General features: G+C 42.8%; 2 protein-coding genes across 14 annotated transcripts in view; both read right to left on the bottom strand.

Moving 5' to 3' along the window:
• Positions 1–4,298, bottom strand: part of LOC139580409 (dynein axonemal heavy chain 17-like) — a 96,774-nt gene extending 92,476 nt beyond the window's left edge. The window contains exons 1-3 of the mRNA XM_071409056.1: positions 3,764–4,298; positions 2,056–2,246; positions 1,770–1,962 (exon numbers count right to left, since the gene is read on the bottom strand). Coding sequence (XP_071265157.1) covers positions 1,770–1,962; positions 2,056–2,246; positions 3,764–4,102 — 723 coding nt within the window. The 5' untranslated portion in view covers positions 4,103–4,298. The remainder of the gene's footprint in view (positions 1–1,769; positions 1,963–2,055; positions 2,247–3,763) is intronic.
• A 225-nt stretch (positions 4,299–4,523) lies between these two features.
• The window catches only part of LOC139580407 (cytohesin-1-like), a 58,779-nt gene continuing 42,392 nt past the window's right edge, over positions 4,524–20,910 (bottom strand). For 6 of the 13 annotated variants that reach the window (XM_071409040.1, XM_071409041.1, XM_071409042.1 and 3 more), the window contains exons 3-13: positions 15,754–15,818; positions 10,672–10,738; positions 10,449–10,567; positions 9,635–9,715; positions 9,433–9,545; positions 9,169–9,317; positions 7,962–8,073; positions 6,457–6,533; positions 6,287–6,358; positions 6,007–6,161; positions 4,524–5,707 (exon numbers count right to left, since the gene is read on the bottom strand). In XM_071409040.1, the coding sequence (XP_071265141.1) occupies positions 5,629–5,707; positions 6,007–6,161; positions 6,287–6,358; positions 6,457–6,533; positions 7,962–8,073; positions 9,169–9,317; positions 9,433–9,545; positions 9,635–9,715; positions 10,449–10,567; positions 10,672–10,738; positions 15,754–15,818 (1,089 nt within the window). In that variant the 3' untranslated portion in view covers positions 4,524–5,628. The remainder of the gene's footprint in view (positions 5,708–6,006; positions 6,162–6,286; positions 6,359–6,456; positions 6,534–7,961; positions 8,074–9,168; positions 9,318–9,432; positions 9,546–9,634; positions 9,716–10,448; positions 10,568–10,671; positions 10,739–15,753; positions 15,819–20,910) is intronic. The other 7 variants (XM_071409049.1, XM_071409045.1, XM_071409051.1 and 4 more) reach the window with 2 other exon arrangements.

Here is a 20,910-nt window from a genome sequence, read left to right as displayed (position 1 = left end):
GGACCAAGAACGCTGTAGATCAGTGTGCGTGTGTGTGTTCTCACTTCTCAAACTATGGGCAGATTTCAGTCATTCAGACAGAACGTGCATCATTGTTTTATCTTTTTTCCTACTGTCGCTCTCCTTGTTAAATATTATTCACATTTGTGGCTTTACGCCATTGAGCTAGTTCTCATAGTAGCAGTAAACAGCAGCAAGTGATATGAGAAGCAAGTATATGAGCGATGGGAAGATGTGTAAGGGAGCGGAGATACAGCCTTGCTCTATCCAATCGTAGCAGTAGGATCAAGTTACAACCCGCCCATTTCTTGACAGCTGAACTAGCCAATTTAATTGTTTCTAATTTCGAGAGTCCCGCCCTGTTCAGCCGCCCACTAAAACCCTGGCTGGATGTTGATGTCCTAGGTCAGGGTTCTCCAACCCTGTTCCTGGAGAGCTACCTTCCTGTAGGTTTTCAGAAGCTCAAGTCAGCAGGATGTGGGCATTGTTATTAGGAAGGCCGTCTACTATGGATCGCTAAAATAATGATTATGATCACATCATCAATTTACAGTGGCAAGAAAAAGTATGTGAACCCTTTGGAATTACCTGGATTTCTGCATAAATTGGTCATAAAATTGTATCTGGTCTTCATCTAAGTCACAACAATAGACAAACACAGTGTGCTTAAACTAATAACACACAAGCAATTATACGTTTTCATGTCTTTATTGAACACACAGTGTAAACATTTAACCAGCGTCTCTAGTAATACCCGTCTGAATAGGGCTATAACATGGCAAAGAATAGGCTTATCAGCGTAGAGTGCAATGTCTGCACTGGGATCCTGCGCACAGCAGAAATATCTCTGAACTATTCTAGTTCCTAGACATCACCTTCTAAATTCAAACAAAATAGGCATTTTATAGGCTAAGTTGATGAGCAAGTGGGCGGCATCATGCTCATGTCAGTCCTCTAGAACGCAGATGTAGTCTTCCTAGTAGGACTCTGCAATAATGAGGTGATGTGTACATGTGTGCGCATCTGTTTTTACTCCAACCATAGGAGTTGGAGTCGAGCAAGAGTCGACTCCTTCAACTACGACCACAGGAGTCGGAGTCGAGCAAGAGTTGACTCCTTTTACTCCAACCACAGGAGTCGGAGTCATCTCCACGAATCCTGGAGTTGTGCACCATTACTGCTATGCAGCTGTCAGCCAACGCTGGTTAACACTGGTTATTACTGGCTATCCAGACTCCTTTCTCCAGCGAAATGCTACACCACACCCACGGACGTTAGTTTCTTCTCCGCAATGAGTCTAGATCTGAGTACCTACCCAACCCTTCACCGAATGCGAGCACATTCGGGGCCGTCTGATCAGTACAGAAAACGATGGGTTGGGCCAGAGCCAGAACACACGTGGGTAAAGCGGCGGTTTGAAAATGTGTCATTGGCTTTGATACTCTGATCGGTTAGAGACAATACAATCGCTTATGACACTACAAACGCCCCTCGTCACCACAAACAACTTCAATGATGGCAGTCTCAGACTAAAGTATGTAGAGAATGTCAGATCAGGGGAATAATTTAGTGTGAGTCATCAGGCTAGATTAGTGCTTGATCTGATTGAATCCTGACCTGCTAATGCAGGTCCCTTTTCGCTGTCGATTCAACACCACCTATTGTTGGCCTAACCCAATCAGGATCATGGACAGCTCCTAGCACTGACAGCGCACAAAGACACACGTTTCAAACAACAATATCATCTTTCATATTGTAAAATAGGGTACCTGTGCATAAATACACTCCAGGTTCATGAGTCTGTTGCTCCAGAAATCAAACTCCACTCTGGGCAGTGGGTTCAGTCCATCCAGGATCGGCTGGGCAGAGTCTTTACTAAGAACCTCTGTCACCTGGTGAGTCCAGTCGATTATCACCGTCTCAAAGGCATGCATCAACTTACTGTCAATGGAGCAAGAGAGCCTGCATTGGGGGAAAGGAGACAATGCACTGTTTATTTTCAACAGTCAATGTATTATACGATTTGAGTCTTTAGGGGAGGTGACAGTTTAATACCGGTAGGTGTATTCTGAATCTTCAAGAGCATCTGCGTTTGCTGGTAATGGCAGGAATGTTCTGCCTTTGATTTGACCTCCAACGACGAACACCTCATTCTTCAGTTTGTGTGCATGGCGAGACACATCATCTGAAACCACCCTGGGCCAGCATCTGGTGTTGTCTTTGTTGGTGTGTAGAGGGTAAGCAATCTGGAGAAACACTTGTTAAATTTATGAGCGACCGTTTAATTTATCAATAGCTACAACCAGTGCTTGACTTGGGTAGGAGCTCACTGCAGCCGAGTACCAGCCCCTCAAATGTTCTAGCTACTGCTTGAGCTCCTATTCCTCTTGTAGCTAGAATATTAGCTCAAAAATATTGTGGCGCTCCTGCACCTACAGTGGAAGTCGGAAGTTTACATACACCTTAGCCAAATACACTTAAACTCAGTTTTTACATACGCTCAGAAGTTTACATACACTCAATTAGTATTTGGTAGCATTGCCTTTAAAAGAAAATACGTTTCGGGTAGCCTTCCACAAGCTTCCCACAATAAATTGGGTGAATTTTGTCCCATTCCTCCTGACAGAGCTGGTGTAACTGAATCATGTTTTTAAGGCCTCCTTGCTCACACACACTTTTTCAGTTCTGCCCACAAATTTTCTATAGGATTGAGGTCAGGGCTTTGTCCTTAAGCCATGGTGTTTATACTTGCGTACTATTGCTTGTACAGATGAACATGGTACCTTCAGGTGTTTGGAAATTGCTCCCAAGGATGAACCAGACTTGTGGAGGTTTACAATTTTTTTAATGAGGTCTTGGCTGATTTCTTTTGATTTTCCCATGATGTCAAGCAAAGAGGCAGTGAGTTTTTAAAATGTTTTTTTTACCTTTATTTAACTAGGCAAGTCAGTTAAGAACAAATTATTTTTTGCAATAACAGCCTAGGAACAGTTAACTGCCTTGTTCAGGGGCAGAACGACAGATTTGTACCTTGTCAGCTCAGGGATTTGATCTTGCAACCATTTTCGTTACTAGTCCAACGCTCTAACCACTAGCTTGAAGGTAGGCCTTGAAATACATCCACAGGTACACCGCCAATTGACTCAAATGATGTCAATTAGCCTATCAGAAGCTTCTAAAGCCATGACATCATGTTCTGGAATTTTCAACGCTGTTTAAAGGCACAGTCAATTTAGTGTATGTAAACTTCTGACCCACTGGGATTGTGATACAGTGAATAATACATTTAATAATCGGTAAACAATTGTTGGAAAAATTACTTGTGTCATGCACAAAGTAGATGTCCTAACCGACTTGCCAAAACTATAGTTTGTCAACAAGAAATTTGTGGAGTGATTGAAAAACTAGTTTTAATGACTCCAACCTAAGTGTATGTAAACTTCCGACTTCAACTGTACCGTTAAATATAAACCGCCACATACACTTGAAACAAATAGCCAAACCGAAAATTGCAGACAAAAAATGCTTTCTGCTACTAAAATCAGTGAAATGTAGGCTAAACTGAGAACAGAGTAAAGAGCAGAAATCTCAACTAGCAAGCAAGTCGCAGAAATGAGGAACGCGAAGGGGGGGGGGGGAGAGAATTCTGTCAGGGGGGAGTTTTTCGGCACAACACCGGCACCTATTTCAGTCCAAGTCAAGCATTGGCTTGTGGACTAGTTGACATTGTGCTAGCTAGGCGGCCTGGCCTAACATTACTCACCCCCTCAATTGCGCCGATTGTAGCGTCCACTGGGGAATTCGCGACGTCTCCAATAAATACATTCTTTATATTGTCTTTTGTAATAACTTCTTTATCCTTCTTGATAAAATATACAGCTTTGTTTTTAATTGTTTGCGGAAACTCAAGGCTGCAAACAAGTTGGGATGCTGCATTTAGAGAAATAACAAGGCTATTGACGTCGGATTTTTCAATGAAGTTTCCGATCAAAGTTCGGGTTTCCTCCCCAGCAATAAACTTCTGCCATTTGTCAGGTTTCAACTTTAGCGCCTTTAAAGTCACGTTCTGTAAAAACACGATCCTCTGATCTTCTCCCTCCATGTTATCATACAGTTTGACAGCCACCGTCAGCTATTTCTTAATGTTCTGTGTACCTTAATCTTACCAGCTAATGTTAGCTACCAAGCTAAACTTCAACTGACAAAACGTTGGAAATCAAATGTGAAATACGTTCCTCGCGCTCAGAATGTTTACCCATTCCTAACGGTTTTTGTTTGGACTGTCAATCAGCGCTAAAGGCTCGAGCTATTGAATGTGGACCCTATCATTCCTGTGCCCATAGGTGGATCTCTATGGCGGTCTCCAGTTCTGTCGTGTTAACTTCACCTATCAAGTCAAATATTAAACAAAGACAGCAAATATGAGACTTGAGATTTGTTAATCTGAGATCTGGTTATCTGAAATCAAATAAACAAACATATGATGGCATAAAGAGGCACAAACCTTTATGATACAAAACAACTTCACAAGTAATTATGTTTTATTGATAAATAAACAAATAATTCAAGCTTGATTTACATTTCATAAACAGTGCATTGTGAACAAAAATTGCTGATTAATTTATCTGCCAATGAAAAACACAGCCCTCCAAAGGGGTCAGTGATGACAGAAATGCATATTATAAGACAACACATTTGTAACAGACATCATACAACTGTATAATAACACTGTAAAAGGTCTTTAAAAAATTATCCCCTGCAAACTTACTGCTGCTTCTGCAAAAGTACTTGTAACAATATCAGAATAAGAGACGGAATATTTCAACCTGAGTAGTGATATTACGATCCTTTGTTTCCCTCTCCCCTTTATTTCTTTCTCCCCTCCCTCCTTAACACCTCTTCCACGTGACTGTGCAGTTGTAGTAACAGAGGTATCAAAACAAGAAACTAAATTAAGAGTAGAACTAACACAGTGATGGCATTTGTAAGTCGCTCTGGATAAGAGCGTCTGCTAAATGACTTAAATGTAAATAACAAGGCTTTTGGCCGAGACAGTATTTTTTTAAACTATTGTGCCGACTCAGCTCCCATATCTCACCCCCGGATCACTGACACAGGCCAATGACCTGGAAACATTTAACAAAACAACAAAGTATCATCTCGACCCGTAAGGGGAGAAAGAGAGAGCGCGAGAGAGGAAACAGTGGTGGTTTGTTATGGGAACCATTCAGAAAGAGATGATGCTCTGTAGTAATGACAGCACTATGAGAAGAGGTTTATGTAAAAAGAGGTTAAATGGCACCTTTCTCTGTTCATTTTATATCAAAGCAAAATATTGCATGATGTAACTTCCTGTAGAGGGCGCTGAAGGAGGTCCAATCCTCTCGGCATCCTGATCTCCATCCTAAACCCGTGCCCCTTCAAAATCCTTCCCTCCAGTGTTTGTGAATATGAAGAAAGCAACATGTAATCAATATGATGACAACTTCCACCTTTCAGATTGTGGGGATATTCTGCTTTCTTATGTACATAATTCCATAGGTCCTTTAGTTCAGGTCCATAGACACTGAGCTATAGATTAGAGTGAGGCCTGCTTCTCCTGCTGAAGTGCTGGAGCCTGGGTCTTTCCTACAGGCTAGTCAGAGCCGACACCTTCTTCTTCCGGGCTGCCACCATCTCATAGAAGGGGTCCCTGCTGATGGCTTTTCTACAGGGAAGAGGGGGGAGAGCAATATTGATTTTACATTTGGCTCGGGACTAGAGCAGGATCGTACATATCAAGAACAGGACAGGATGGAAGTAAGAGAAGGGTTGTGTCCCAAAAATCACCTTTCTCCCAAAGTGTGCACTTGTTCACTTTCCTTCATGGATATGAAAGGAAATTACTGCTATAAGTCCCCCTAGCCCATGTCTACACCAATCCAATACTTTTAAATTTGTGCGGAGTAGTGAATGTGTGTACACTTCAGAAAGAAGGAGAGGTTATTGGGACAGCCAAGATCTCACTTGATGCTGGTGACCCATTCTTCCTTCTCCTCGGCTGTGGGGGCGGAGATTCGATAGAAGGTGTGGTTGCCCTCGACAACGCGTCCGTCCACCTCGGTCTTACACGCCTTTATCACCTGATCCCTGTGGTCCGGGATGAACAGCTCAAAACAGTTCTGAGAGAGAGAGCGAGAAGAGGGGGGGGGGGGCGGGGGGAGAAGTGTGACAGAGGCTTCTAAAAGGAAACAGGGAGCATGGCAGGAGAACGAGCACAGGAAAAGAGAGGGAGAGAGTAACTTACTGGTTTCTTAGAGTCGTCCACCTCTCTAATACTAAGATTCTCCAGAGGGATGATACCCCTAGGCTCCTTATCCTGGAGGGAGAGAAGGTTATAGCTCATAATTGATACAATGAAAGCAATGGAGAAAAAGCATGACAGAAAAAGAGAGAAATAGAAAGAGAGCAACTCACAGTAGTGTACTCAAAGTAGTACAGGCAGTTGTCTGTGAGGATGAACCATCGTCTCTTCCACGTCTTCACACGCCCTCCTGAGGGGGTTAAAGGTCAGAGTTCAATCAGGATTCATAGAAGCTAAATGCAAAGATTAAAGTTGCCCCTAGGCACTCCAGACAGACGGCAGCACAGACATCAGCCAGTACCAGGCAGGAGCCTATGGGCGTGTTCCAGGTCATCTTTAATGCAGTCATGCTTCTCAGAAGGCACATCATGACGACAACAAAGTCGACCATGAACACAATGCATTAGATGACATGTTAATTGGATGGTAGGGTTACATTTAATGGTTGTTTGCGTTTAGAGGTTGATAACATTAGACCTCACAGCATGAGTAACACAGAGCAGATAAATCACATCTTGCCAACAATTAAACACCATTTCATTCTTTATAATCAAATCATAGTTAACAGTAGATTTTAATTGGACAGAGCAGTGGGTAGTAGGGAAGCAGCAACCTGAAGCAAAGCACATACAGGCTGGGGAGGGTAATGTTTCCAATCCAGACATATATATTACATACCTCCTGGAGACCAAAATCACCCAAACAAAACAAATGAAGAAAGACAAAATAAACTACATTAAGCCATTAATATTTCTACTCATTTTTACCATAATTAGGCTCTATTCTATACTGAACAAAAATATTAAGACACAACATGCAACAATTTCAACGATTTTACTGAGTTACAGTTCATATAATGAAATCAGTCAATTTAAATAAAATGTATTAGGCCGTAATCTATGGATTTCACATGACTGGGCAGGGGTGCAGCCCTGGGTGGGCCAGGACCAGCCAATCAGTATGAGTTTCTCTCCACAAAAGGGCTTTATTACAGAAGAAATACTCCTCAGTTCATCAGCTGTCCGGGTGGCTGGTCTCAGACAATCACACAGGTGAAGAAGCCGGATGTGGAGGTCCTGGCTGGCGTGGTTACACGCTGTTTAATCGCTGTTTAATCAGCTTCTTTACATGCCACACCTGTCTGGTGGATGGATTATCTTGGCAAAGGAGAAATGCTCACTAACAGGGATATTAACACATTTGTGCACAACATTTGAGAGAAATAAGCTTTTTTTGTATATGGAACATTTATGTGATTTGTTTTCTCAACTCATGAAACATGGGACCAACACTTTACATCCCTCAACTCTGGACCTCGAAGCCAGTTTCCCTTCATTTTTTCATTATTCTCCTCTAATTAGGGACTGATTTAGACCTGGGACACCAGGTGTGTGCAATTAATTATCAGGTAGGACCAGCAGGCGCCGGACCTCGTAGGGTAAGAGTTGAGTACCCCTGCTTTACATGTTGCATTATATCTTTGTTCAATATATGTATGACTGAGAAGACCAAACTGGAGAGTGTAGGTCTGCATCTGTCCACCAGAGAGCAGTAGCAACATCAATAAAACTGGCTGTCCTGTTCTCCACTTACTGTAAACTGCAAAGTTGACACTCACCTAGTTTGAGTAGCCAGCCCTCCCGGTCGGGGTTGAAGAAAGTGTGTGTGAGGTCGTTCCCATCATCCTCTGGGATCTTAAAGGGTTCGTTCTTTATACTCTCATACAGGTTCTACAAAGAGAGAAAGGAATGGAAAGAAAGAGCGAGAGGGTGAGAAAGAGCTCATTAGACATTTGATGCAAACACAGAATGGGGGTATACTACAATTGTAGCTAGATCTACTCAGAGTTTTCTAAAGTTAACCAGCTTCAGTTAGCTTCACATTTCAGCTCAGGCTTTATCCGTACTACGACTTTGGGTATTGATTGTCCACCTGCCGCTAACTCTAGCAGGCTTGTAACTGTGCATGCATGTCACAAGAGGCTAGTCGAAAGCCAAACTCTTCATTGAGACAATGCTGAACCATCAATCCATGGGCGAGTCAATGTCACATTTGTGCCGAAATCAAAATGAAAGAAAAGTTACCTAGCAAATTCAGCAGGCTATAGTGTGATATAGGCTTGTTGAAGAGCAGTCTTTTATTACATATCGTTAATGCTGTCTTTGGTGTGCTTTTCATGAGCACCATTTTTTATGAAATAAAAGTATTAAAAATAGATTCTCCAGTACTTTTGTATACTTTTTAGCCAGTAGTTCTGTAAGTAGCACCAAAAGTTGTCTCTGAAAATGCGAGGGTCTGAAGCTCATTGGCTAGAACTCGAATTGCTAGGGGGCCAGCCAACGTGTGGGGAAATGCAGGGAAAATGGCACGGCACAGCTTCAAGAAAACAGTCGCTTTCAAACTAGGGATTTCGTGGCTAATTGAGGTAAGACAGTAGTTCTGCTAATAGATGATGCATGGATGAACCACAGACACATCCAGCCAAAAGCGGGAGGCTTAAAAAAAATAAAAATAAATCTTAGTCGCTAACCCGCCCGGGAGCAGGTTAGTTCTGAAGGATTCGTTGCCATAGAAATTGACCTGGCTAAAAGGTGAGCGACTTTCATGGTACCATTTATCCAGAGTTGAACTCAGAACTGAGCAACTGAGCAAGTTAAGTTTGGTAACTCCTCACACCACGTACATAGTATAGGGCTCAGGTCCTCAGCCAATCCTAGTATACTGTGGATAGAGGGAGGAAGAGACGGGTATAGAAAAAGTTAAAGGGAGGGGAATAGAGAGCTTGGTAGAAAAACAGAGGGATGAAGAGTGATGGGGAGAGATACCCTGAGTAGGTCCTCTGGTAAGTCTCCGCCATCGTTGATTCCTCTGTTCATGGCGCTGAATCTCTGGTGGGAGGGTTTGTCCTTCACATTGGGGTTATGGAGACTGGTGTTCAGCATGATCACAGCAAACGACAACACATAACACGTATCTGGAACACAGAGATGGACTGGAAGGTTAGTGTGTGTGTGTGTGTGTGTGTGTGTGAACGTGCTTGCGTACGTGTGTGCATGCAAGTGTGTGTGTGTGCGGTGGCCTTTCTATACCGCTGTGCTGGAAGACGCCAGGGTTACAGTGACAGTATCTCTGGGCAAACGCCTCCATCATGCGATCGATCTTCTGGGCTTCACCTGGCAACCGGAAACTCCACAGGAACTGCCTGGGGGAGAGGACATGCAAACATAAGTGTGGTGTGTGTGTGTGTGTGTGTGTGTGTGTGTGTGGTGAGCATGTGTGTATGTGTGTTACCTGAGGGCCTGGACCAGGTTAAGGTCAGTAAACTCATGCAGCTCCACAAAGGCTTGTAGAACCTCAAGATTGAAATCCTCTCTACAGAAACACATACAAACAGTATTCAGGTGTATGGTCATAAAAGAGAATAGATCAGCGTTGCATTCAGTAGGGAATACTGTAGCTAAACGTTTTGAAACAAAAAAGTAGTGTTTCTTATTGGACAAGTTCAATGTGGTTTCTTCATGTTTCATTCCATATCCGAATGTTTCTTGCCAACTGAACAGGACCTAGGTAAATTTAGGAGATTTATCAGAGAAAAGCTATGAAACCAGAAACATACCCAAATATAATCTAATAGATTAAATCTATAATCTCCTAATCCTTGCCTCCTCTCTGTGGCCAGCACATGTGTGTGTGTCCAGAAAGAAATGGGCCAAATCAATATCACTGAGTTGAGGACCAGAGTTTCCCAAACTTGGTCCTGGAGCCACTTCTTGGTGCCAGTTTTGGTTTTTACCCTAGCACTACACAGCTGTTTCTTGCTAAATATATTCTTAACTCTTCTTGAACTGCACTGTTGGTTAAGGGCTTGTAAGTAAGAATTTCACGGTAAGGTCTAGACTTGTTGTATTCAGCGCATGTGACAAGGTTATTTGTATCAAATCTCACAACTCATCATCATCATCAAGATTATTTGAGTCAGCTGAGGGGGGGCCCCAGGAACGAGTTTGGGAATCCCTGCATTAACCCACTTAATAGCTCATTCATCATCCTCTTTCGATGTCTCTCTCACACTCTCGCTCTCTTTTTGCTCTCACACGTTTCTCACCTCTCCCCTAGATAGTCTCCGATGGCGGTCTTGTTTAGCCCCTCCCCTTTATAGAGGAACTGGGCAATGTCATTGCTGGTGTTCTTCAGCAGACCGCTGTCAATCAAAAACCGGATCCCCTGATTGATGGTACACACAGCCAATCAGAACACAGAACCACAGCCAGAGCACCAAATCACAGGACAGAGTGGGTGATAGAGGCTGGTTTACGATTGGGCTTCACCTTCTCTGGGTCCATGTTGAACTTCTTGCACCCCATGGACACCTGCTTGTTTCTCTGCATGCTTTTCCTACAGACACAACAGTCATTAAGGTGGAACTGACAGTGTTTTAGCAACATGAAATCTTATTAAAATCTGTTAATTTACACCCCCTGGAAGAATGACACCTTTTTTTTACATTTTCTGACAAGCAAGTGCTTAAATATGGTCAGTTTCACATTTCCATACATTTTTTTAATGTTCGGGAATGACATATAGCAAGGCATTTGTGAAAATTCTATAGCAATATAGAGTGGGAAAGCGGCCGTGGGTTGGACAATTAGCCACTGCAGGTAATAAAACCATCTGTCTCGTCCAGGACCGGAGTCTACGCAGACCGGTGAGCAATAGCCAATCAGAGCTACACTAGGCCTTCATGCAAACAAGCCATTTGTCATACGGTCCTGCCATCATTCACTTTGAACTGGACTGTGTGTTTACAGGCAGCAGCAAAAGCGCGACTTCAGAGCATTACAACGCATTCGCCAAAAGCCACAAAATAAACAAATGGATTTCTGCAAATATGCACACTGAACAAAAATATAAAAACCCAACATGTAAAGTTTTGGTCCCACTTTAGCTGAAATAAAAGGTCCCAGAAATGTTTCACACCCTCAAAAAGCTTATTTCTCAAAAAGGTGGTGCACAAATTTGTTTGCATCCCTGTTAGTGAGCATTTCTCCATTGCCAAGATAATCCAGCCACCCGACAGGTGTGGCATATAAAGAAGCTGATTAAACAGCATGATCATTACACGGGTGCACCTTGTGCTGGAACAATAAAAGGCCTCTCTAAAATGTGCAGTTTTGTCACAGATGTTAATTGTTTAGGGTGCGCGCAATTGGCATGATGCCTGCAGGAATGTCCACCAGAGCTGTTGCCAGGGAATTGAATGTTCATTTCTCTACCATAAACAGCCTCCAACATCTTTTTAGAGAATTTGGCAGTATGTCCAACCGGCCTCACAACGTGTAACCATGCCAGCCCAGGACCTACACATTTGGCTTCTTCACCTGTGGGATCACCTGTGAACAGCCTCCCAAACAGCTGATGAAACTGGAACAAGCTGTCGTACACGTCGATAAAGAGCATCCCAAACAAGCTCAATGGGTGACGTCCGGTGAGGATTCTTTGGTTATGCAAAGAACAGTTTCATGGGAGTAGACACCCACCTCCATCACCACGGTGTCTACACCCATAAAACTGTTCTTTTCACAACCAAAGAATTTCTGTACAAACTGGGAAGCTCATCTGCGTGCTCATCGTCCTCTCCATGGTCTTGATCTGACTGCAGCTCAATGTTGTAACTGACTTCAGTGTGCAAATGCTCACCGTCGATGGCCACTGGCACGCTGGAAAAGTCCAATCAAGCAAATGTATTTCTATAGCCCTTCTTACATCAGCTGATGTCACAAAGTGCTAAACAGAAACCCAGACTAAAACCCAAAACAGAAAGCGATGCAGATTTACAAGCACAGTGGCTAGGAAAAACTCCCTAGAAAAGCAGGAACCTAGGAAGAAACCTAGAGAGGAACCATGCTCTGAGGGGTGGCCAGTCCTCTTCTGGCTGTGCTGGGTGAAGATTATAACAGTACATGGCCAAGATGTTCAAACGTTCATAGATGACCAGCAGGGTCAAATAATAATAATAATCACAGTGGTTGTAGAGGGTGCAACAGGTCAGTGTTAGTTGGCTTTTCATAGCCGATCAGAGTTCGAGACAGCAGGTACGATAGAGAGAGCTCTTCACTGATGAATCCCGGTTGCAACTGTACGGGGCAGATGGCAGACAGCGTGTACGGCGTCGTGTGGGCAAGCGGTTTGCTGATGTCTGAGATGGTGACGGTGGGGTTATGGTATGGGCAGGAATAAGCTACAGACAACGAATGCACAGAGATACCATGACGAGATCCTGAGGCTCATTAACGTGCCATTCATCTGCTGCCATCACCTCACGTCTCAGCATGATAATGCATGGCCCCATGTCACAAGGATCTGTACACAATTCCTTGAAGCTGAAAGTCCCAGTTCTTCCATGGCCTGCATACTCACCAGACGTCACCCATTGAGCTTGTTTTGGATGCTCTGTATCGACGTGTACAACAGCTTGTTCCAGTTCCCACCAATATCCAGTAACTTCGTACAGCCGTTGAATCAATTCTATGCGAAGGAGATGTGTCGAGCTGCATGAGGCAAGTGGTGGTCACACCAGATACTAACTGGTTTTCTAATCCACACCCCTACAGTACCTTGTTTTTAAGGTATCTGTGACCAGCAGATGCATATCTGTATTCCCAGACATGTGAAATCCATAGATTAGGGCCTAATTTATTTATTTAAATTGACAGATTTTTCTTATATGAACTGTAACTAAGTAAAATCTTTGAAATTGTTGCATGTTGCACTTATATTTTTGTTCGGTGTAATATCACGGGAGTCCTCTTACATTTGGGAACTTTACAGTCCTATTGTTCAAACCACCATGTAAAAGTTACGCTTTCTCTTCCTCACTTTTGCCCATCAACAAGATCAACAACTAATGCTAGAGGACATTAGAAAAACCCTCACATATTTTCAGCTAGTTGCACTGATAAACGATGAGGAATAGTAGCCTGCTCGTCCTTCTGCAGCTTGCCTGCCTATGCATGATTGTCCAAACCCACGTTTCAATGGGAACTTGCCTGCCCGCCTATTAATTTTGATCAATGCCAAGTACATTTGACTGACAACTAGCTAAGGGTGCGTTCATAGATTGCCTCTGCCTCCAGTGTGTCAGTGTGCTTGGAGTCATTCGTAAATTCAGAGCATTATCAGATTGAATTTACAAACAGAGAGCGTGTCGCTCTCCGAGCGTACACTGCTCGATTAACACTGGACACTGGCCGAGGAGTAGGGTTAATCTGAGCGTTCCTCACAACGGCAGTCAAGCACCCAAGCTAACTGGCTAAAGTTGGCTAGCTACTTCGACACAAACAAAACACTACTTCACTGACTATTTTACTCGCACTAGTAGAGCTGCGTTCCAGACTATTTACCTTTTTTTGCCCAAATTTATTCACACCGGTCATATTCAGCTGGTGTTGCGCGTTCTTAAATTCCTCAGTTATTCTGCACTCTGGCACACTCAGACGAGGGTGCTCTGAAATTATTCAGAGTAGATAGCATCATTTGTGAATTCACTCTGCCTAACTGGTTGTTCAAGTTCAGTATTTTTTTGGAACTACCAAGAAATGTATTGTAAAATTATATTCATCATGCATTGAACTGCATCCATCTATTCTCCAACAATGCCTTACTGTACGTCATGTAATTTTGAGTCAAATAGAACCTATTTTTAAAAACTCTTAAAGTTTGTTTTTAACAAACTGGGAATGTTATATTTTTTACGGATATTATGATTGTATCATATCTGCAAAGTAGTTAAAACGCTGTCAGTTCCACTTGAAGTCAGTATAACGCAAACGCGTTTTCGAGCCTTCGAAAACAATTCAAATGGCCTGTATAGTGCTGAGCGATTAACAGAAATGTCGGTTATTTTTAGTTTTTTTAGACAACTAATTGACCGAAGTCGGTTCAATTATTAGAATTGCATTATTTTTTTTATTGTGAACTCAATGCGCCATAGTTTCTCTAGAGTAATTCTCATGTCCGAACTGTGAGATGTAGTTTCCAACAGGCCAATGTTCTACATAATTATCACTTTTTGTGCACTAAACTAACTACTATGATCATACTCCATTGTGCTGTTACTTGTCTGGTCTGGGTTTCTTTTACGCCTGCTAGGTAAGAAATCATGAGCAGGCACTACAATCATGGGCCTTTTATGAATTGTTTTATTATGGGTTGTTAAAGCATTCAACCCACATAACGCATTTAATGTTTTAAATTATCGAAACCAAAATAGAAATTCATGATTATTTATTAATAATCACACCAAACCGACTTCAAAAAGAACTGAATCGCTCAGCACTAGGCATTTAGAACAGTGTAACGCCTTTGTAAACTTTTTTTTTTTTACTTTGTAAACCATTCATAAAGCTTTTATACACACTTTGTAGATAGTGTTTTGTACATTAAGGACACCTTCCTAATATTGCCCCCCTTGCCCCCTTGTCCTCAATGCATCGGGGCATGGACTCTACAAGGTGTCAAAAGCGTTCCACAGGGATGCTGGCCCATGTTGATTCCAATGCTTCCCATAGTTGTAAAGAGTTGGCTGGATGTCCTTTGGGTGGTGGACCATTCCATCACTGTTGAGCGTGAAAAACCCAGCAGTGTTGCAGTTCTAAAACACACACAAACCGGTGCACCTGGCACCTACTGCCATACCCCGTTCAAAAGGCACTTCAATATTTTGTCTTGCCCATTCACCCTCTGAATGGCACACACACAATCCATGTCTTAATTGTCTCAAGGCTTTAAAATTTTTTTAATTTATTTAACCTGTCTCCTCCCCTTAATCTACACTGATTGAAGTGGATTTAACAAGTGACATCAATAAGGAATCATAGACTGACCAAGTGAAAGCTATGTCATGGAAAGAGTAAGTGTTCCTAATGTTTTGTACACTGTGTCTATGCCCTATAAAATGTAGAAAGGGTATATCTATAAAGGTGTATAAAAGCTTTATGAATGGTTTACAAAGGCTTTTTAGTGTCTTTAGAGCTCATAATATATAGTTATATTATGCTCTCTAAAGACGTCATACATGCAATGAACAGCCCCATTAACCCATTTAAGTGTCTGTAGCCTTGGGGCGACCACTGTCCCAGACCCATCAGTGTCTTCAATGAGAGACGCACACACGATCACTGACATCATCACCAATACCATGGGTCAGTGGGTGGGGAGGTTGGGGACACTTCACTAAGGACGATTCTACTCCCCTCCCCCATCACCACGGTGTCTACTCCCCTCCCCCATCACCACGGTGTCTACTCCCCTCCCCCAACACCCATCACCACACAAAGTACATACAGTACATTGCTCAGTAGAGTTGCACACAATCAAATACTAAGGCAATAACAGGACATGGAAACACACACCTCTCATCGGTAATGCCTAGGTTGTCAATTTCATTTGTCACCTCTGCTATCTCATCCTTCAGCCTCTAGATGGAGGGAGTGAGAGAGAGAACGAGGATGAGTGTATGGTACAGTTAGATCTATTTGATCTATCAGTCACTTAATCACACACGAGAAATCTGACCCTCCCTCAATCTCACAGAGCAGCTTTGATCCAGCTTCAGATAATACTAATACCCAAGGCACTAAAAGGGAGGGAGGAATAAAGGTGAGAGAGGGTGTAATTGGTGTATTTCACAAACTGGGAAATATCTGCTTCTGAACAAGAGGTTTCCAGCGTTCTGACAGGAGACATACAGGTACTGTATGTGTTGTGTAAGAGATGTTACGTTTAGGCAGTCCTATGGGTTGTGTGCAGAGTGGGTGAATCTTCTATAGATGGTCCCCCACAGGTGCACCTTCTGCTAGCTGGGGTCAAACCAGACCAACCCTCCCTCCTCCAGCCCTCCCTCCCGCCACCCTCTTCACCTGACCCAGATCTACAATCCCCTGCTTTCTTTTCCCTTGACACCAGTTTAACATATTTTTTCTCTGTCATATGCACTCTCGCTCTCCCTTTCACACAGTCCCGTTCAGGGTCAGGTTAGGAGGGGGCAGGTCAAAATCTAAGCCCCTGATTGGCTAATCTGAGCCGCTAAAATCAAAGACACAGAAACAGAGAGATGAAACAAAGGGGGGAGGCAGTCAAACCCACTAATGAACTCAATCTATTTACACAGCAGCACTGGGCAGAGGGGGATGTGTGTATTGGGGGTTGGTAGTGTGGCTTGTTTCTCATACATACTCTCCTAATCCTCAAAGCCATGTACATGCAGAGAGCAGCACACACTCTCGCATTCAGATCCAGACATATACATACGTGCGTATGTACTTACTTTGTAACGCTCAACGCAGGAGATGAGAAGCAGGTACAGGGAGTGAACCATTTAATATAGACGGACATGCAACGTTACAAGAAAAGTGTCTGGACATAAACACGACAAACAATGCAACTACAGGGAACAACACAGAGGAGCAGACATATATGCAGGGACAAAATCAACAAAGTGAGGGAGTCCAGGTGAGTCCAATGAGCGCAGCTGCGCGTAATGATGGTAACAAACGCGTATGACAGGTACCCTGGCGAGGGGGAACTGGAGCAGGTGTGACATATGCCCTCCCAGGCCCACCAATGGCTGCGCCCCTGACCAGCCATGTGAAATCCATAGATTAGGGCCTATTAAATGCATTTCAATTGACTCATTTCCTTATATGTACTGTAGTATTTGTCTGTAATTAAGCCCCTTTGTGGAGGAAAACGCCTTCTGATTGGCTGGGCCCGGCTCCCAAGTGGGTCAGCCTAGCTCCTAAGTGGTTGGGTCTATGCCCTCCCAGGCACACCCATGGCTGCGCCCCTGCCCAGTCATGTGAAATCCAAATATTTGGAATTTATTTATTTATTTAAATTGATTGATTTCCTTATATGAACTGTAACTCAGCAAAATCTTTGAAATTGCTGCCTGTTGCATTTATATTATTGTTCAGTGTGTGTGTGTAATTATATAACACACGTTCAAAAGTTTGGGGTCACTTAGAAATATCCTTGTTTTTTTAAAGAAAAGCAAAAAATTTGGTCCATTAAAATATCAAATTGATCAGAAATACAGTGTAGACATTGTTAATTTTGTAAATGACTATTGTAGCTGGAAACGGCTGATTTTCTATGGAATATCTACATGGGCGTACAGAGGCCCATTATCAGCAACCATCACTCCTGTGTTCCAATGGCACGTTGTGTTAGCTAATCCAAGTTAGCTAACATAAAAATAAAAAACTGAATTACCTTACATAAGTATTCAGACCCTTTGCTATGAGACTTGAATTTGAGCTCAGGTGCATCCTGTTTCCATTGATCATCCTTGAGATGTTTCTACAACTTGATTGGAGTCCACCTGTGGTAAATTCAAATGATTGGACATGATTTGTTAAGGCACACACACCTGTTTATATAAGGTCCCACAGTTGACAGTGCATGTCAGAGCAAAAACAAAGCCACGCGGTTGAAGGAATTGTCTGTAGAGCAGATCTGGGGAAGGGTACCAAAAAAGTCTGCAGCATTGAAGGTCTCCAAGAACACAGTGGCCTCCATCATTCTTAACCTTTCTAGGACACACGTTCCGCTAGCATTCATCAGAACGCACTCCCAGGAATCCTAGTTCCACAATAAATTGTTTTGTTCGATAATGTCAATTATTTATGTCAAAGTAGCTACTTTTGCTAGCACGTTTAGTATACATGTCCAAACGCTCGCGCAGGTCCAGGCGAACTCGGACAAACTTCAAAAAGTTATATTCCAGGTCGAATAAACTGGTCAAATTAAGTAGAGAATCAATCTTTAGGATGTTATCATATATATCCAATAACGTTCCAACCGGAGCATTCCTTTGTGTCTACAGAAGTACTGGAACGCAAGGCGATATCATTTGGAATGCGCGTGACCAAGAACTGGCACTGCCAGACCACTTCCTGAAACAGTTCCCATCCGGGCCCACATCGCAGTAGAGGCTTCATTCGACATTCTACAGACTGTTGACATCTAGTGGAAGGCGTAGGAAGTGCAAACAAATCCATATCTTACTGGGATTTGAATAGGCGAAGAGTTGAAAAATCAACCAGCCTCAGAATTTCCACTTCCTGTTTGGAAGTTTGCCTGCCATATGAGTTCTGTTATACTCAGACATAATTCAAACAGTTTTAGAATAAATATGCATATATTAACATCTGGGACAGATGAGGCAGTTCACTCTGGGCACGCTATTCATCCAAAGTGAAAATGCTGCCCCCTATCCCTACAAAGTTAAAATGGAAGAAGTTTGGAACCACCAAGACTCTTCCTAGAGCTGGCCGTCCGGCCAAACTGAGCAATCGGGGGAGAAGGGCCTTGGTCAGGGAGGTGACCAAGAACCCGATGGTCACTGACAGAGCTCTCTAGTGGAGATGGGAGAATCTTCCAGAAGGACAACCATCTCTGCAGGACTCCACCAATCAGGCCTTTATGGTAGTGGCCAGACGGAAGACAATCCTCAGTAAAAAAAAAAAAAACACATGACAGCCCGCTTGAAGTTTGCCAAAAGACACCTCTCAGACCATGAGAAACAAGATTCTCTGGTCCGATTAAACCAAGATTAAACTTTTTGGCTTGAATGCCAAGTGTCATGTCTGGAAGACACCTGGCACCATCGCTATGGTGAAGCAAGGTGGTGGCAACATCATGCTGTGGGGATGTTTTTCAGCGGCAAGGACTGGGAGACTAGTCAGGATCGAGGGAAAGCTGAACGGAGCAAAGTACAGAGAGATCCTTGATGGAAACCTGCTCCAGAGCGCTCAGGACCTCAGACTGGGGGGGAAGGTTCACCTTCCAACAGGACAACGACCCAAGCACACAGCCAAAACAACGCAGCAGTGGCTTTGGGACAAGTCTCTGAATGTCCTTGAGTGACCCAGCCAGAGCCTGGAATTGAACATCTCTGGAGAGACCTGAAAATTGCTGTGCAGTAACACTCCCCATCCAATCTGACAGAGGTTGAGAGCATCTGCAGAGAAGAATGGAAGAAACTCCCCAAATACAGGTGTGCCAAGCTTGTAGCGTCATACCCAAGACGACTCAAGGCTGTAATCGCTGCAAAAGGTGCTTCAACAAAGTACTGAGTAGAGTCTGAATACTTATGTAAATGTAATATTTCCATTTGATAAATTAGCTAAAATGTCTTAACCAGATTTTGATTTGTCATTATGGGGCATTGTGTGTAGATTGAGGGGAGAGACAACAATTTAATACATTTTAGAATAAGGCTGTAACGTAAAAAAAAAAATTGGAAAAAGTCAATGGTCTGAAAACTTTCCAAATGCACTGTATATGCAGTACCAGTCAAAAGTTGACACCTACTCATTCAAGAGTTTATCATTATTTTTACTATTTTCCACATTGTAGAAAAATAGTTTAGACATCAAAACTATAAAATAACACATGGAAACATGTAGTAACCAAAAAGTGATTTATTTAACAAAATATATTTTATATTATAGATTCTTTAAAGTAGCCACCTTTTGCCTTGACAGCTTTGCACACTTGGCATTCTCTCAACCAGCTTCATGAGTCACCTGGAATGCATTTCAATTAACAGATGTGCCTTGCTAAAAGTTAAATTGGTGGAATTTCTTTCCTTCTTAATGCGTTTGAGTCAGTTGTGTTGTGACAAGGTATATAGAAGATGTCCATATTATTTCAAAAACAGCTCAAATAAGCAAAGGAACGACAATTCATCATTACTTTAAGACATGAAGGTCAGTCAATACAGAACATTTCAAGAACTTTGAAAGTTTCTTTATGTGATGAAACTGACTCATGAGGACCGCCACAGGAATGGAAGACCCAGAGTTACCTCTGCTGCAGAGGATACGTTCATTAGAGTTACCAGCCTCAGAAATTGCAGCCCAAATAAATGCTTCAGAGAGTTCAAGTAACAGACACATCAACATCAACTGTTCAGAGGAGACTGCGTGAATCAGGCCTTCATGGTCGAATTGCTGCAAAGAAACCACTAACAGCCACCAATAAGAAGAGACTTGCTTGGGCCAAGAAACACGAGCAATGGACATTAGACGGGTGGAAATCTGTCCTTTGGTCTGATGAGTGAAAATTAGATTTTTGGTTCCAACTGCCGTGTCTTTGAGACGCAGAGTAGGTGAACGGATGATCTCCTCATGTGTGGTTCCCACCGTGAAGCACAGAGGAAGTGTGATGTGTGATGGGGGTGCTTTGCTGGTGACTGTCTGGTTTATTTAGAATTCAAGGCACACTTAACCAGCATGGCTACCACAGCATTTTGCAGCCATCTGGTTTGCCCTTAGTGGGACTAACATTTGTTTTTCAACAACCTCCACGCTGTATAACGGCTATTTGACCAAGAAGGAGAGAAACAGAGTGCTGCATCAGATGCAGTGGTGTAAAGTACATAAGTAAAAATACTACTTAAGTAGCTTTTTGGGGTATCTGTACTTTACTATTTATATTGGACTACTTTTACTACACTACATTCCTAAAGAAAATGTTGTACTTTTTACTCCATACATTTTCCC

Source organism: Salvelinus alpinus, chromosome 7 (assembly GCF_045679555.1).
Source record: "Salvelinus alpinus chromosome 7, SLU_Salpinus.1, whole genome shotgun sequence".
Taxonomy (NCBI): domain Eukaryota; kingdom Metazoa; phylum Chordata; class Actinopteri; order Salmoniformes; family Salmonidae; genus Salvelinus; species Salvelinus alpinus.
Note: the sequence above shows the minus strand (reverse complement) of the source record. Positions and strands in the feature narration are given on the sequence as shown.